Here is an 18,297-nt window from a genome sequence, read left to right as displayed (position 1 = left end):
CAATTCAGAATAGTAAAGGGCTATAATAGAGAGCATGAGGAAGGGAAACACCTAACTCAGTCATATGGTCTCCATTAGCTCTATGTTCCTCTTTTCCTCTGTGTCTCATTCTAATATGCACAAGTCTTTCCTACATCTAACTATTTTACTGACTTACACTTTCATAAACAATAAACCAATATTAGTTGCTTACTATGTGGCAGGCTCTGTATTCAGATGAATTAGATATGATCCCAAATAACTTCAGATTTGATGTTACAATTCTTTTTGTTTGTTTACAAAATGTATATCTTACCTTCATTTTGTAATTATTGTACATTTGGGCCAAGCATTTCTAGTTCTGGCATCTTTTGATTTTCCTTGATCAGGTTACTTTCCTTCTCTGCATCTTGGGTTTTTAAATCTATACAACAGGGGTCTTTTCTAGTTCTCACAGTCTAATATCCATGCATGAGGAAGGCCTGTTCACACAAGGCTCTCACATATAGCCAACTAGAGGAAGGAAAGTGAAATAAATTTGGAAATGTCAAAAGAATCTTCACGTTTGGGATTCAGGAGTAGACATTAAACCTAAGGCCTTGAGGTCCTGGTTGTGGGGGAAGAGCAGGTGTGGTGCGGGTGAAGTGGGCTGGGGCTGCGGCATGCTGCTGCATGTGCTAATGCACTCTGGAACTCCAGCACTGGCTTTGAAAATTACAAGGAGTGTGGAGAAAAGGTTAATCTGCACATATACAGTTGTTTGTATTTATAGCGGGGTTATTATAAAGACTTTAAGTTTAAGTGAGCACAGCTTGTCTGCAGAAGCACCTGGCATACTGAGCACAGAACTAATGATTTTTTATTTATGGCTGAATGGAGTCAGATGGGATTGTACATGCAGCCTTCAAAAGTTTATTTGATTTCTGATACAGCATTTTGAATGGTAGTGCTTTATAAACCCCTTATAAAATTAAGTTCTGAGGCAAAATAAGTAAGTTTATAAAGACTTAAACACATCAACAAACCTATACATAATCAGTTACATCTTATATTCAGCATGGTATGAGGAAAGCACCTAGGTTTTGGGAATCAAATACTGGTATTGATATTTATTGTGCAAATCTGAGAAATGTAAGCTCTCCTAAGCTTCTGTGTCCTCATCTGTAAAGTGGGGATAATATCTACTTTCAGAGAACTAATATATTTGATTATGCATATAATAGGCACAAAAATAAATGGCTGTATTCATTGTCATCAATCCCTACCACAGCACATCAAGTTCTTTGTAAATAAGGTAGAAAGGGGCAGAGGACAATTTTATTAAGACTCTGAATTCCATGCAGCTTTCATGAAATGGTTGTACTTTTACAAATACACTTTAAAACTCCTTTATGTATTCCTTTGATCTGGTCAGGAGCATACAATATGGGTTTTCTTACATAATACCACCTTTCTCTCAATACCTCTGTAGCAAGAGCTAGGAAATGGCAGAATTGAGATTCAGCCTGGACTCTAGAACCCATTCATTCAACCACTAGCCTATACTGTCACTCCACTACTTATCTCCTTCAAATCTGCCCCAGTCACTTCCAGGTGTTGGCCACTCTCACAGTTTAAATCTCCTTATCCTCTGTTAGAAAGCACCACCTAGACCAGTGATGGCGAACCTATGACACACGTGTCAGAGGTGACACGCGAACTCATTTTTTTGGTTGATTTTTCTTTGTTAAATGGCATTTAAATATATAAAATAAATATCAAAAATATAAGTCTTTGTTTTACTATGGTTGCAAATATCAAAAAATTTCTATATGTGACACGGCACCAGAGTTAAGTTAGGGTTTTTCAAAATGCTGACACGCCAAGCTCAAAAGGTTCGCCATCACTGACCTAGACTTCCTCCTGGCATCTCAGTCTCAACAAATCCCCAAGCGAATCTACCTCCTCATCTGTCTTCCTTAATTTCTGCACATGAACTATGATCTCTCCAGTCATTCAGGTTGGGACCTCTAAGTCACCCCTAACAACTCCTTGTTCCTGACATAGCTAAAAATCACCAAATCCCATGGATTCTTCCTTCCTCCTGATTCTGCTGCCTTCTTTTTACTCCCATCATCGCCATCTTAGTTTAGAAGCTCACAATCTACTGTCTTGTCTACTGCAATAGTCCTATTTCAGTGGTTCTCAACCTTCTGGCCCTTTAAATACAGTTCCTCATGTTGTGACCCAACCATAAAATTATTTTCGTTGCTACTTCATAACTGTAATGTTGCTACTGTTATGAATTGTAATGTAAATATCTGATATGCAGGATGGTCTTAGGTGACCCCTGTGAAAGTGTTGTTCGACTGCCAAAGGGGTCTCGACCCACAGGTTGAGAACCGCTGTCCTATTTGGTCTCCCTTTCCTAGGGTCTCCCTACTCTAATCCTTCCTAATGAAAATAATCAATAAGTTTGAGGCAGTAGGGAAAAGGCAGAAATGTGGAATCAAAAGACCTAGGTGGAGTCACTGCTCTGCAACTTATTAGCTATGTCAATTTGCATTAGCTATTTGGCAATTCTAAGCATAAATTTCTCTTACTACACGGGTTAATACCTACCTTAACTAGTTCAAATTTCCACCAGAATTGGTTTTGTGAGGGCAAGAACTTTGTCTAGCCTATTTACTACTATATCCCCAATGTCTTGAGCATAACAGGTGTTCAAATAATATTTGCTGGATTTAATGCAATGATTTTTTCAATTGGTGTGCTGTAAAAGAATTTCTTTTCCTTTAGATTGAAAAATAAAAAAATGATAACAGCCAATACAACAACAGCCATCCAGTGTGAATGAATCAAAATAATACCTATTTTTTGTCAGATCAGCAAAAATGTATTTTTGTGTGTGCTGCAGAATTTTAGTAATTAGTTTATGTGTGCCATGAGATGAAAAAGGTTGAAAATTGTTGTATTAATGCACAGAAAGTCCTTTAGTTATTTTTTCAATTCCTATCTCATTTCCCTCCATGCCGACTTCACATCCTAAATTCCAGCATAGCAAACTGTTTGCAATTCCCCAAACATACACTGGCTTATATTCCTATGGTTTTATTTATACTTCTGCTTGACAAATGGCCATTCCTTTAAATATGACTACCTCTATATATAAAAGCCTAAGTGACCAACCAACTGGTGGACTGGCTGATGGTTATGATGCGTAATGACCACCGGAGGGCAGATGCTCCGACCGGTAGCTATGACACGCACTGACCAGCAGGGGGAAGATGCTCAACACAGGAGCTGCTGAGCTGGGTGACTTGGCAGCTATAGTTCTTGGGTGACACACCCAGAACTAGAGAGGAGGGAGCCCGATCCCCGAAGGCCAGGTTGAGGGACCCCACCGGTGCACGAATCCCTGTACTGGGCCTCTAGTAGTATAATATCAAACCAGGAAAATGACACTGGTATGATACTGTTAACTAGATTATAGACCTTAATTCACATTTCATCAGTTTTTATGTATATTCAGTTGAGTATATGTCTGTGAATATTTCTTTGCGATTTTATCTTGTGCAGATTTGTGTAACCACTACCACAATCAAGACAGAATAAAACCATCAAATGTAGTCACATCCACCCCTTACACCTACACCATCTTTATAATTATGCCAATTAAAGAATGTTATATACATGTAATCATACAGTGAGTAACCTTTTGAGCTTGCCTTTTCTCACTCAGCATAATGCCCTTGAGATCCCAAGTTGTTTCATGTGTTGAGTTCATTCCTTTTTATTGCTGAGTAGTTTTTCACTACTCCTTTAAAAAAATAGTTTAAACTCTGTTTCTTCTGTGAAGCTTTACTGTCTTCCAAGTTGCTAAAAACTTTAAATATTTCTAGTTGAAAACCACTCTGAACCTTTTTATTTTCAGGCATGTAAGGCACACTGTTTGATATCCTTACTTGAAGCTGGTAGTTTCTAAACAGTTAATATTTGACTTCTTTGTCCTCTTGAAACAAAAAAAGCAACAAAACAAAACAGGATAGGAAGGAGGAAGTGGGGATGGGGAGAGAAATAATCACCATTACCATCATATCAGTTACCATTTTTAAATTCTTACTGTGCTAAATGCTGTATGTATTAAACATTTCACATTCATTCTTTCATTTAATGTTCACAAGCCTTTGAAATAGGTATTGTTACTTTCATTTTACCAAGAGATTAAGTAATTTCTCTAAGATCACTCTAGGAAGAGGTGATCCAGAATTCAAAGCCAGGTCCATTGGATTCCACAGCCTACATATGCTCTTGTTTCAGGCTACAATGCCGAAAAGAGCAGGTAGTGTTAAATAAATCATTCTTACAGTGTTGATTTATATTTGCTTAAGACAAGCCAGGAAAAATAAATACCAACAACTTCCCCTTTATTTTAAGTAGCCAGGCTAAGAAAGTATTCTCCCTCTGTGAGGAAAAGTGGCTGTAGTCTCAAGGACAACTGCAGGAAATCTGAGCAGACCAAAGCAGATTTGGGCAAATTTACATAAAGGATGTTAGCACTCTAGAAACTAAGAGATGGCCATATTCAGGGATTGTGTTTCCCTCAGGATCTCTTGAAAGTCTCCTTTGAGAATACAGGAATAACGGGTGCTTATTAATATTTTTCTGAAGCTACATCTACCTTTCATTACAGGACTAAGTTCTGTTACAAGCCAAGGTGAGAGGCAAAATCAAATGCTTAGAAGTTTCCCAGTTTACAGAGTTCCACTTACATATCCAGTAGTAAATCCCAGAAGTGAATCCGAGATATGAATATCTTAAAAAATAAAACTATATGTATGCCTAACAGCTATTCTTTTAAAAGGCTTGCTTGTTGGTCCTTGGCTGGCATTTGTGAACTTGGGTTTGGGGGAGGGGTCCCACCATTCCCAGAACTGATAAGAGTGGCTCACTAAGCCTAAACTGATTTTCATTTACATTTAATGTCCTTTTTGTTTTGAAAGTATTACTTATAGTTTATGCTTAACATCTGCTTTCCTTCTGGGATTCTGGAATGTTGGTATGTGCCAGGCAAAGGGTACCTACATGATCAGCTTCCAATGAAAATCTTGGGTACGGAGTCCCTAATAAGCTTCCTTGCTTGGCAATTATTATTTTTTTTTTTTCCAAGTTTACACTAGGGTTTATTCTTGGTTTTGTACATTCTATGGGTTTGACAAATATGTAATGACATGTATACAACATATAGTATCATATAGTAGTTTCACTGCCCTAAAAATTCCTCTGTGCTCCACTTATCATCCCTCCTTTCCCTGCCAATCACTGATCTTTTTACTGTCTCCATAGTTTTGGCTTGGCAATTATTTAACATGTATTGTCTCAAATCATTGCTGGGGGAATTAAGCTCATCCTGTGTGATTCCACTGGGAGAGGACTCTTGGAAGCTTGTGTCTGGTTTCCCATGGTCTTTACCTCATGTGCCTTTTCTCTGTGCTAATTTTGTGTTGTATCCTTTTGCTGTAATAAATCATAGCCATGAGTATTACTATATGTCGAATACTGTAAGTTTTGCTAGGGAATCACCAAACCTAACTGGCAACCTTTTGGTGCTTGGGACACTGCTCAACCAACCTAGCCACACTGGCCAGAGCATGACCCAAACTTTTAACTATGCCTTTGTGTTTCCACCTAATCAACATCTCCCTATGCAAGGCTTCATTTCCTTTATAATGCCTTCCCTTATCACTGCAGGCTGAAATTACCTATTCTTCTGAGTACAATTTGTAATGCTTTTATTTTAGATGTGTGTTTTAACCAGAATGTGAACTCTTCAAGGTCAGTAACAATTTCTTTTATTTCTTTATCATTAGTGTCTGGTATGGAGGCTGGCAGAGTGGTTACTCAGCAAATGCCCTGCTATATATGAAAGAACAAATACATGAGTGAAATGTAAATTAAACTTATATATCCTTATGGTAGCAAATAAAATATCCTTGTATTACTGGTGAAGTCAGATGTCAGCCGCAGTAGCTTCTGGATACAGACTATAAGTTCTACAAGGGTAAGAACCATGTCACTATTTTCAGCACCGTGTTCGCCGTATTGAGGTTAGTGCTTAGCGTAATAAAGGCAGATGGATGAGAGAGGAAGTAATCTGTATACCATAAGTTTGTAAGGCTTTCCCCCACTTCATTTAAACAATCCTTACTGAGGGTCTACTCTGTGAAAAACCCTGCTAGAAGCTTATTTATACTTACTCTCCTGAGAGGGAGAAAGAAAACATTTATGAGTTATAGTATCCTTAGAAAGCTGGGGGAAAAATAAATACTGGTACATTCAGTTCTTTGTTTTAGAGTATACCTAAAATGTCTGGTACTGCATTTCTGAGTGTATGTTTTTCTACTTGGGTTCATAGCTATAGATCTGGAGGAAGAAATGCTTTTGAGACAAGAACAGGGGCTGTGTAATTACACGGGTCACAAGGTGCACAGGCCACAGTCCCGAAGCAACTGCCATCACCATGCTCCTTTCCCATGTATCTGCATTTTATACACAAAGACCTCACTTTCCATGCAGGTGGGTGTCTCTGAGTGACACAGATATGAATAGAGGGGAAAAAAAACCCAAAACCAGAGGAGACAGGGAGGGAAAGAATCGTGGGATAGAAAAATGAGGAGGAGGAAAGAGTGGAATGAAGAAGAGTATAACAAGGGTAAAACAGGATTGGACAGAAGAAGGGGAGGGGTGGGAAAGAAGGAGATGGTTGGGGATACTGACAATCCCACACCGAATGGCCCTGGACCACTGTAGGTCTAGAGGACAACTGGGGGGCCGGCCGGGGGCTCTTACTCTGGCTCCTAGGCATGGTGAGTAGTGGGGTCAGTGCCATTCCTGAGCGTTTAGGACTCAGCTGCTTCACTACCAACTCCCATATAATGCCTGAGGAAGGAAATAGGCCACTGATGTTCACATGGCTCTAACATATCCAAGAGGTAGAGCTGAATGACCAAACTCTGGAAGTGAATGCTACACTTCTCTTGGTAACTGTTATTAGCAAAATGGACAACAAAATAACAAAAACAAACAAATAGCTCAATGTTCCCAGCATCCTGACAATTAGTTTTTCTGGGAAAGGCCTGTGTCTGCCATAGGCTATATTGGTTATTCCCCAGTGCTCAGTTCAGTAAATAGTTGGACAGCAGGGAAATCTTAGCATGAAGTGTTGTTCTGGTTGGGGGTGGAGGCACAGAAGAGCATTTAGCAAGTCCTTTGGTGAGAAACCAGGCTCTGCTTTATGGAGAAAAGGCTGAAGACACAATAAGACTCCTAGAGCTAAGTCTTATGTTATTTGTTATTAAAGAGGTGAGGTCTTAAGATGTGCTTTTTAACAGTCTTTAGTTTGGTGGTAATTTAAGATGACTTTTACAAATTAGATACTAATCCTTGCAGACACAGATGGCTGTTGCAGAATAGCCTTGCAAAAACACTAGTCATTTGACTTGAAAAAGCATTCAGAGAAGGATGAAGGGTCATTAACTCTCACCCCACCCCTGGCTCTAGGCGGTCTAATGAGTCCTGGGTGGGCTTTCTGGGTTTAGGTCTGGGTCTGGAATCTGGGTGGGCCTAGGGCATCTCTTCTTATTTGAAACAACCTCTCTGGTTCACCCTGGAATCAGAACTTTAGGATCAGACCTGAGGTCATTAACATTCAACAACAGTAACTGAATGTTTATGGGTGAGGCACCATGCAGAACCAGGGGGGATAGACATGAAGATGATATGGACAGTCTCTGTAAACAATTACAGAAAAATAGGACAAGTGCTACTAGAGGGAATGTACAAACAGCAATGGGTACATAGTGAGGAGCTTGGGAGAAGGGGAGGGCTTCCCAGAGAGGATGACATTTCAGTTGCACATTAAAAATATGAGTTCCAACAGGGCAGCCAAAGCGGGAAGAGTGGATATCAAGGAAGAAAGAACAGAGGCATGAGAGTCTCTTGTGTCTTTAGTGAATAGTGAGCAATCTCATATCTCCTGGTAATGGAAATAAGTAACGAGAGGCAGGGTTTAAGGTGGGAGAGGTAGGTATGAAACCAGATTGTGAAGAGTCTTTGAAAACATTCTAAGGTGTCTGTACTTACCTAGGGCAGTAGAGAGCTACCAAATTTTTTAAGTAAGAAAGGGAATGATCACAGTGGGATTAAAAAAACCCCACTGGGTAGTGGGTAATTTCAGGTTGACCAAAAACCATAAAATGGACCCGTGCTGCATACTGGGAAGCTCTTGATTTCTCCTATAGGAAGAAAACTTTGCTTAGACTTTTTCTCTGGGCAACTGGGGCAAACTTAATCTACACTGCCCTTGGGATGAGGATGGAGGTTGCCCTTGGGATGGGGATAGAAATGTGGTTGGTGGGAAAGGAATAATGGGAGATGACTGTTAAAAACAGTGTAAAACAACGCATGCATGATTGAGATCTAAATCAAGAGTAAAGTTTCTCTAAGACTATGTGACTGATCCTCTATTGACACTTAACAGTCTCACTGAAGAGGCCTCATTCTTGGTCTGTAGAGTTCAAGGCAAGCAGGTAGCAGGCCCAACAATCCTCTACATTTCATTTCACAGTTCCCCTATTTCCCACAGTCCACATTTTTGTCCTGTGGGAAGATGTCAATAACACGGATCATAAACCCAGATCCTTTTAAGAGACTGCTTCCCTTACCCTACCCTCAATAGTCAGTTTTAAAAATTAACTTGAAAGAAACTTTAACTTTAGGAGTCAGAAGGTTGTTGGACTCCATTTTTTCTAGCACTTCCTTCCATTTTACAGATGAGACCCAGAAGGGGAGTGAAAATAACTAAGGGCTGGGATCTTAAAGTTCCATGGTGATGGATGTTAACTAGACGTGTTGTGGTGATCATTTTGCAGTGTACACAAATATTGAATCATTATATTGTACACCTGTAACTAATATAAAGTTATATGTCAACTGTATCTCAATTAAAAAACAAAACAAAACAAGGGTTGGGAAGAACTAATTTAGCTCCTAAGTTTTGTAAGTTCTCCAAGGTGAGATGTAAAACTTAAGGCTAATCTTGAACCCCTTAACAGTGGTTCTTTTCCAAGCTTCACACATTTAGAGTTCAACTGCACTGACAGAACTTAAGGTATTTGGATGTGTGGCTCACACAGCATGTGCACACATGTGTTCCCTTGGGCATGTTTGTCCATGTACAATATATGAATAAGGAGGAAGCTTTTGGAGCAATAGGTAGAACTAGTGAAAGAGAGGCCAGCACCTGGGGTCCATCTAGTCTCTTTGATTTAGATATAAGTGGCAGGATCCTCATCCTACCTACGGCATTTGAGAATGAATGGTGGAGCTAAACAACCACTGGCTTCTGTCTCTATCCTGCAAATCTGATAGCCAATGTGAGGGACGAAGATGAATGTTAATCAACTTCTTTGTTTTGTGTGTTAGATAAAGTCCAGGTTACTAAACCTCATATTACTTGATGATAATAGAATCAAAGAATATTAAGATTTACTATGCATCTTAAAGGTAAGCTAGTCCATATAAAGTAGGAACACCAAGAATGAATCCTGCTCCAATATATATTCATTATTGCTGAGAAGGGATCATTCACTAGTGTTGAGTTATATCCATTGACAGAAAAATCACTACCTTACAACACAAGATATTCCTCCCTTAGAAAATACTTTCTTACAGGGCACTTTCTTGCCTCCTGTAACTTTCAACTGATTGGTCCCACTTCTGTCTTTGGAGCCTCGAAGTCAAATCCCTTTTTTTCATGGAAGGCCTTCAATGCCTGAAGACCAAACCACGTCTCCCATGCCTTTTCCTTCCCTAGAGGAAATATTCCTCAAACGATATAATTTCTAGTCCCTCACCTTCCTATCAGCCCTGCTGTAGACATGCTCCTGTTTTTCACGCTTCAGCCTGGTATAAGGACTCTTTCAGAGGTTGTTTATCTTAGTATAGAGCTGAATAGGACCATCAAGTGATCCTCTTGTTGGAATTATAAGATTACATCTCTAAAATTATAGCTAGCTTTTTGTTGGCAGCCAAAACACATTATTTATGTCCCAGTGCACGGATTTGTGCACATTGGAAGGAAATTAATTAGAAGAAATATTTTAATATCACTATTTGCATCTTGCGAATGGAAAGAAAATAGTATTCTACCGAGTCTCCTATCTACCTACTCCAGGACTTCTGTGAGGATCAAATGAGGTGAGGCACGGGAAAACGCTTCACAGACATTTGGTTAAACTGTAAAATGTTTGCACCTGGCTATAAAGCAAGTCGGTTCCTGGGCTGAAGAAACTCCAAGGAGGCTAGTTGCTAGGGAGAGGAAGCCAGGCGTTGCTATGTGATGTCATTACCTGGTGCCCACAGCGACTGTTTCCGGGCTGGGCTGGGCTGTGGGCAGCATTTTGCACCATGGGGTCTTGACACCGTTGGCTGTGATTTGGTGGGGTGTTGCTCTGGGGTGGTGGAGGGGCCTGTGTCCTACTTGGGGGAAGCCAAGTGTTGGTTTGTTGGTGCCAGGTCCCTGGTGCCATTTATTTTTAAATGGCCAGTGAGTGTCATGGCAGCTCCTGCATTGAGCGTCTGCCCCCTGGTGGTCAGTGGTCAGTGCGTGTCATAGCTACCGGTTGGATGGACGGACACTTAGCCTTTTATATAGTCAGCTTAATTCAACCATAATCTCTGCTAAAGCATGATCTCTCTATTGCAAACTTGAGCAATTGATATTCTAAACTTAATGCATAAATCTCTCTACATTTCTGTAATATTTCTCCAGGTTCATTTTTGCCTATTGTTTTAGTATTTCAAGGTTTTCTTGAATCTTATTTTCCATAATCCAAAAATCTGACAAAGTCTTCATTTAAGTTGCTAGTAAGCACAGTGAGTAATACAGGGTTAAATATAAAACCTCTTGGTTCCCTCCAAGAAGAGGGCAGTCTCTTAGTCAACACTTTGAGGTCACCACTGTTTAATCAGCAATGAATCCACCTAACTATAGATTTATCTCTCTACTTTGCCTCAGAATACTATCAGAGACTATTAAGAATCTTGCTGAAATGCAGATACACAGTGAATATAGGTTACCCTCCTTGACTTCCAGGCTAATAATAACTATTAAATCACAAAATAGTCTTGTTTTAACATGACTCGTTCTTAGTAAACCTATAAGCATTTGACCTTGATCTAACTCTGTTAGGCTGTTAAGCACACAATTTTCAGATCTATTCTGAGTTTTAGAGAGATGAGATCTTGGGAAAGCCTGTATAAATGCTGGAACAGGGGAAGTAGCTAGGAAAAAACCCCACACCTAGTACCTGAATTCTAGCATAGGCTATTGAGCATATGTCTGCTGTGCGGAGAGGCCATACCTTCCCCAAAGGCTGTACCATTGGACTTTCCTTGGACTACTTTATCCAGCCCTAACGATGGGACATCTCCCATCTGGACACACTTCCCAAGAAAGGCATAGGAACTTACGTCTCTCCTAGGAAAGGTGCTCAGTAACTTGAACTCATTCCATGGAAATCCTTTGGAAGTTACAAAATCAAAGACAATCTGGAGCTTATTGCTGGCCAGAAAACGCCTCTCGAGGAACTCTCCACTGGGGGTACGGATCCGCAGTTTGCTCACGGGTTCAGCATCTTCTTTCGGCTCTGGAGGCAGGGCCTGCTCTAAGGAGAGCCGAATGGCCTAAGGAGAGCAAGAACCAGGTGTTAAACTATGTAATGGGTGAGACTGTGGGGAGTGGGGGAGAGATTAGAAAAAAGCTGCTGCTTTCTAGAAACTCATCAAAAAGTTATTTCCCATTTATTAACCAAACCTAACACTTGAACAACAGACTCATGTGTTTTTCATTTTCTTAATATCAGCCCAGCGATTTTCAAACTTTTTCATCTCACGGCATACATAAACTAATAAAATCTGTGGCACACCAAAAAATATTATTTATTACTGATCTGACAAAAAAGGTATAATTTTGATTGGTTTACATATATATAAATTACCTAACTTTTTGCTCCAAAGTGATTTTTCAAAAAATATATTTTTATTGATTTCAGAGAGAAGGGAGAGCGAGACAGAAACATCAATGATGAGAGAGAATCATTGATCAGCTGCCTCCTGCATGCCCCCTACTGAGGATTGAGCCCACAACCCAGGCATGTGCCCTTGACTGGAATTGAACCTGGAACCCTTCAGTTCGCAGGTCGGTGCTCTATCCACTGAGCCAAACCAGCTAGGGCCAAAGTGATTTAAAAAAAAAAAAATCAGGTGCCTATAATTGTATGTAAGGATTTCTGGTACTAAGAATTAACTGATCAGATGCAACATTATTATGAGATGTGATCAATAAGATGTAACTCATATGACTAATATATTTATGGTTCAAGCCAGGGCATTCACAATGGATGGCTGCTATTGTTGTGTTGGCTGTGACAATCTATTTGACAATCTAAGGGAAAAGTGGTCAGTGCCCCAGACTAAATAATCAGGTAATGCATGTTTTAAAAATTCTTGCAGCACACTGGTTAAAAATCACTGTATTAGCCTAAGGGGCAATTAACTAAAATAAATTCCAACCTGTTTTATTATTATTTTTTAAAAATGTTTTATTGATTAAGGTATTACAAATGTGTCTTCATCCCCTCATTGTTCCCTCATCCCCCTAGTTGTTTTATTTTTTTTTATTTTGTTTTTTATTAATCCTCACCCAAGGATATTTTTTCCATTAATTTTAAGAGGGAGTGGAAGGGAGAGAGTGAGGGAGAAGAAGAGGGGGAAGAGAGAGAGAGAGAGAGAGAGAGAGAGAGAGAGAGAGAGAGAGAGAAACATCAGTGTGAGAGAGACACATTGTCTTCTGTAAGCAACCTGACCTGGCTGTAGAGAATCTACAACCCAGGTACATGCTCTTGACCAGGAATCACACCCGAGAATGGGAATCAAACCCGTGACCCTTGAGTACATGTGCCGACGCTCCAAACACTGAACCACACCGGCCAGGGTGACACAAATTATTAAAGTGGTAAGTAACTCCATAGAAAAGGAAAGGTAATTTAATTTTTTAATTTTTTTTTACTAAAGAGTTAGGGTATTTGAGATTGAGGAAAGAGGTATTACATACTCAGTTGCTTCCTTTCTAGGATGAAAATTAAGGCTATTAAAAGCATTTACAAAACACATCTACACATAACTATTCATATTTGAAAAATATACATTTCCTATGTAGAAATGACTTAAAAGTTTGTAGAATACTGGATATATTAACATTAAAATGGAATGGGCCCTGGCCAGGTGGATCAGTTAGTTGAGCGTCGTCCCATACACCAAAAGATTGCAAGTTCAATTCTACTCAGGGCACATACCTAGATTGCAGGTTCCATTCCCAGTCAGTGCACATATGGGAGGCAACTGACCCCCTGGTGGTCAGTGCACATCATAGCGACCAGTCATTCCACTGGTCGTTCCGCCATTCGGTCAATTTGCATCTTAGGTTTTATTATATAGGATTGGTGTCCTGAGTCAGCAATGAGTTTCAGCTGAATAGTTTCAAGTATTAAACTATTCTAGTAATGCTGTCATATATTAATAACTCAGTGAATATATGATGCTATGTATATCAAAATTAAATTCTAGTTATACTGTCTTTTTTTTAAAAAAAGATTTTTTATTGAGTTTTAGAGAGAGAGGGGAAAAGGGAGAGGGAGAGAGAGAAACATTGATGTGAGATCCATACATCGATCAGCTGCCTCCTGCATGTTCTACAACCCGGACATGCACTCCGACTAGGAATTGAATTGGGAACCTCCTGGTGCACGGAATGATGCCCAACTAACTGAGCCACACTGGCGAGGGCTAAATTCTATTTCTTATGTCTTCATTTCTAAGTATCAGCTTCTCCATATAAAAACTGAGAGAGTAGGACTTTTTAAATAGTGCAACCCCAAGCAACCATTAACTGAAGTATAAGATCGATTCATATTTTCAACTTATACCAGGTTTCCTTGTTTTCTTACAGACCTAAAATGCAGATAAAAACTATACTTGTTGAGCAAACCAAATTGAAGTTGAACAATGATGTTTACTAAGGCTGCTATTCGAGTATAGGTGTCTTTCTTGTTTTTGTTAATCCTTACCCAAGGCTATTTTTTCCATTGATTTCTTTCTTTTGTTTTTGAGAGAGAGAGAAAGTGGAAGTGAGAATAGAGACAGAGAGACACACTGGTGGGTTGCCTTCTGCATGAGCCCATACCAGGGCTGGGGATTGAGCCTACAACCAAGGTATGTACCCTTGACCGGAATTGAACCTGTGACCTTTCAGTCCATGGGTCAATGCTCAACCATTGAACCAAACTGGCTAGGGCAGTGTCCTTTATATCACTGTTTTTCAACAATGTTTACTTATATGAGGCCTTTGCTTTTAGTCAGTAGATTTCAAACTGAGCTACTAGTTTTTTGTTCTTTCTTGCCAGTAAAACTTGGGTATTTAGATCCCAAGATTGCTGAGTTTTATCTAATATCTCTTCACTGAATCCATGGTGTGGGATATCTGAGGCCAGTTTTCATTCTGGGGAAAAGCCTTGGAGAGTGGGTACACTGAGGAGCAGACATTGTCTGTACAATGAATGGGGTAATGAGCTACTGTTGTTTATTCTTCTGAAGTATAACTGGTTGGGTTCAGGTAATAATGTAGCACCTGTTGTTATATTGTGCATGGAAATGTCAAAACAGAAAGCAAGCAGACAGGTGGATTAAGGGGAGAACAGGAGGAAAAAAACAGGAAATATCACATTAAGTTCTGATTTAAAGTAGGGAACAATGATTTGAGTTTTGATGCTAGGCACTTATTGTATGCTGGCTATGTGTGACTTTTCAATGAGCTTCAGTTTTTCTCACTTGTAGAGAAATCTCTAACCTTGTAGCTTGTTTTAACGGTCAATGAGAACACTTGAGATACAGATGATACTCAACAAAGTATTTTCTACCCTCCATAACTGAGAGCCCTCAGCGTACAGAGACTGGGTTTGTCAGGCATAGTGTCCTGTACATATATGATAGGCACTCATAAGTGTTTAAACACGAGTAAACTTTGATTTCTAAACAGTAAAATATTACACATATTTGAACACTGGGCTCAATTATCACTTCTTCTATAATGCTGTCCGATTCTCAAAGTTGTAAGTGACTTTTACTTTGCCCTTAAACTCCTTAAGTATTTTGCTTTTACTTTTCATGTTATTTTGCACATTTTTCCTTGACTTGCTATTACTTGTAGACATTTTGCATCTTCTCTATAAGACGTAATCTCTTCTGGCAGGTAGAAAATGTTTTATATTCCTTTGTTTATCCTTCAGTGCTCAGCACAGTTCTTGTTCAAAAAACATTAGTTGAGTAAGTATGAGGTGACATTCTCTGACTGAGAATGATGACTAGTGGAGTTTTCCTCCGTTCCGGTTAGGGCTCTCCAGGCTTTCCATCACTTGTTAGATGGCTTCCTCTTTTCATAAGCAAACCTTGCTATTAATCTCACATCTAGAAAAAAGTTCTTTTCTGTGAAGCCACCCTCGGAAGTCATTTAACACCCTTCTCTTTGTTTTCCCTGCACTGAGGCAGACCTCTATAATGATGTTACATTTGGTATTGTAATTCTATTTTTACAAGACTTTGAACTCCTGGATGGGAGGACCCATGTCCGTATCCCTACCTCCTAAGAGATTTTGGGCACATACTAAGTATTAAAAGAATTGTAAAATGAGCGAATGAAAAATTATCTATATTGTTATGGAGAAGACATGGACATAAGGGTGAAAAAATCAGTCAAGCTAAATGGATTTCCCATATTTAGGGGCCCAGTACAAGAGGTTGCAGAAGTAACTCACTGTCTTTTGGCGGGTAAAGTGAAGCCTAGTGAAAAGGCTGAAAATAGAGAGAGAACCATGATGGTGGCGTAGGTAAGCTCCTGTACTCTCCGCTTCCCCCAAAATTACAACTAAAATACAGAACAACCATCATTCAGAACCCCCTGAAATCTGGCTGAATGAAAGTTCTACAACTAGAGAAGTGAAGAAGAAAGCACACTGAGATTGGTAGAAGGGGTGGAGACACAGAATGGGCTACTCCAACCCACACGTGTGGAATTTTTTAATCAGGAGGGATCTCTCCAAGGCCTCCCATGAGAAGCAGGGCGTCCCTGCCACACACCAGACCCTGACCCCAGAGTTCCAGAGCTGGGAAGAGAAGCTTTGGGATTGTGGCTGAGTGACACAGAGACTGCTGGAATTCCAGGTGTTCCTCTTAAAGGATCTGTGCATAAACTTACAGGGTCTCACTTCCTCTGAGCTCCAGTGTTGGGTGGCAGCTTTGAATCCAGAGACATACAGGGAAGAATTGGACTGTCTGGCATCCAGGCAGGAACTAGGGGGCAGCTTTCTCCTGGACAGGGGTGCTCACAGGGTCATTGTTCCTGTGCTGGGACCTCCCTTGTTGCAGAGCTGACTGGCAGCTATACCCGAGTTCCCATCACCATGGCCTACACTGTTCACTCATCCCTGGTGATTCCCTGATACCCCACCCCATCCAATTTGAAGCCCCACTCAAGCTGTTTGCAGCAGCTTTTCCATACGAATGGCCTGTCCTGGCTCAGGCTTCAGACTTTGCTAAACTCTCTCAAACAAGCAGCAGCGGGACTCAGCATGCCCCAAACCTATCAATAAAAGGCCCAAGACCTGGCACTAGCATCAACTTGCCTTGCTTCACAGCTGGGCCTTGCCTGGGCACTTCCTAGCCTAATCCAAGTAGCAGCCATCTGCAGATCTCTCTGTAGCTCCTGCTGAGTGGCTCCAGGCAATGCCTGACTTTGCACCTCCTGGGAGGTCCCAGAGCCAATGCACCCGGTGGACAGCTTCAGACCATACTAGATTACAACTTTATGTATCCACAAGTGACACACTCAAGAAGTAGACTCAGTAAGTCCTGCTCCATAGGGGTGTCTCCTGCACAGCAACTCTTCCATTGTAGACACAGCTGGTCCTCACAGCCAATTGGTCTGGAGACCAATTCCTCCTAGTGATGCCAATCAAGGCTCAACTACAACAAGATTGTGACACAGCCCACATAGGGGCGCACCTAGAGTGCTCAGCTCAGGTGACTGGGGAGGCTGAACCACTACAGGACACCTATTACACAAGGCCACTCTACCAATTCCAGGAAATATAACAGTTCTACCTAATACATAGAAATAAACACTGGGAAACAGCTAAAATGTGCAAAGAAACATGTTACAAATAAAAGAAATGGAAGCAAGCAAACTACTAGATACAGAGTTTAAACCAACGGTTATAAGGTTACTCAAAGACCTTAATGAGAATGTCAAGGGACTTAGTGAGACTTCCAAGGATCTTAGTGAGAATGTAAAAAAAAACATGAAAAAGGACAAGTCAGAAAATAAGCATACACTAACTGAAATAAAGAATAATTTACAGGGATTGAACACTAGAATCAAATCAACAATTGGTATATGAGGAAGCAAAAAACATCCAATCAGAAGAGCAAAAAGAAAAAAGAATCTAAAAATATGAAGATAATGTAAGGAGCCTTTGGGACAATTTCAAGTGTACCAACGTTCACATTATGGAGATGCCAGAAGGAGAAGAGAGAGAGCAAGATATTGAAAACTTATTTGAAGAAATAATGACAGAAAACTTCCCCTACCTAGTGAAAGAAATTGACTTATAAATGGAAGTGCAGAGAGTCCCAAACAAGACCCACCTAAAAAGGCCCACATCAAGACACATAATTAAAATACTAAAGGTTAAAGACAAGGAGAGAATCTTAAAATCAGCAAGAGAAAAGCAGTTAGTTACCTACAAGGGAGCACCCATACAACTGTCAGCTGATTTCTCAACAGAAACTTTGCAGGCCAGAGGGAGTGGCAAGAAATACTCAACTTAATGAATAGCAAGAATCTACAGATTACTCTACCCAGCAAAGCTGTAATTTAGAATTGAAGGTCAGATAAAGAGCTTCACAGACAAGAAAAAGCTAAAGGAGTTCAAATAATGCCAAACCAGTATTAGATGAAATGTTGAAGGGTATTCTTTAAGAAGATGAAGATGAAGATGAAGATGGAGGAGGAGGAGGAGGAGGAGGAGGAGGAGGAGGAAATATGAACAATAAAATGGCAATAAATACATATCTATCAACAAGTGAATCTAAAAATGAAAATAAATAAGAAATCTAATGAACAAAGTAAACTGATGAATAAAATATCTCAAAGGGAAGGGGGTGGTT

The 18,297-nt window shown here is 40.1% G+C and overlaps 1 protein-coding gene across 6 annotated transcripts in view; it reads right to left on the bottom strand.

The window, feature by feature from the left end:
- The window catches only part of FAF1 (Fas (TNFRSF6) associated factor 1), a 356,513-nt gene that overhangs the window by 16,573 nt on the left and 321,643 nt on the right, over positions 1 to 18,297 (bottom strand). For all 6 annotated transcript variants that reach the window (XM_014544808.1, XM_005872500.2, XM_014544812.1 and 3 more), the window contains one exon: positions 11,491 to 11,703. In XM_014544808.1, the coding sequence (XP_014400294.1) occupies positions 11,491 to 11,703 (213 nt within the window). The remainder of the gene's footprint in view (positions 1 to 11,490; positions 11,704 to 18,297) is intronic.

This window comes from Myotis brandtii, unplaced genomic scaffold (genome assembly GCF_000412655.1).
Source record: "Myotis brandtii unplaced genomic scaffold, ASM41265v1 scaffold382, whole genome shotgun sequence".
NCBI classification, from domain to species: domain Eukaryota; kingdom Metazoa; phylum Chordata; class Mammalia; order Chiroptera; family Vespertilionidae; genus Myotis; species Myotis brandtii.
The sequence above is the reverse complement of the archived record's forward strand: the minus strand, read 5'-3'. Positions and strand labels throughout refer to the sequence as shown.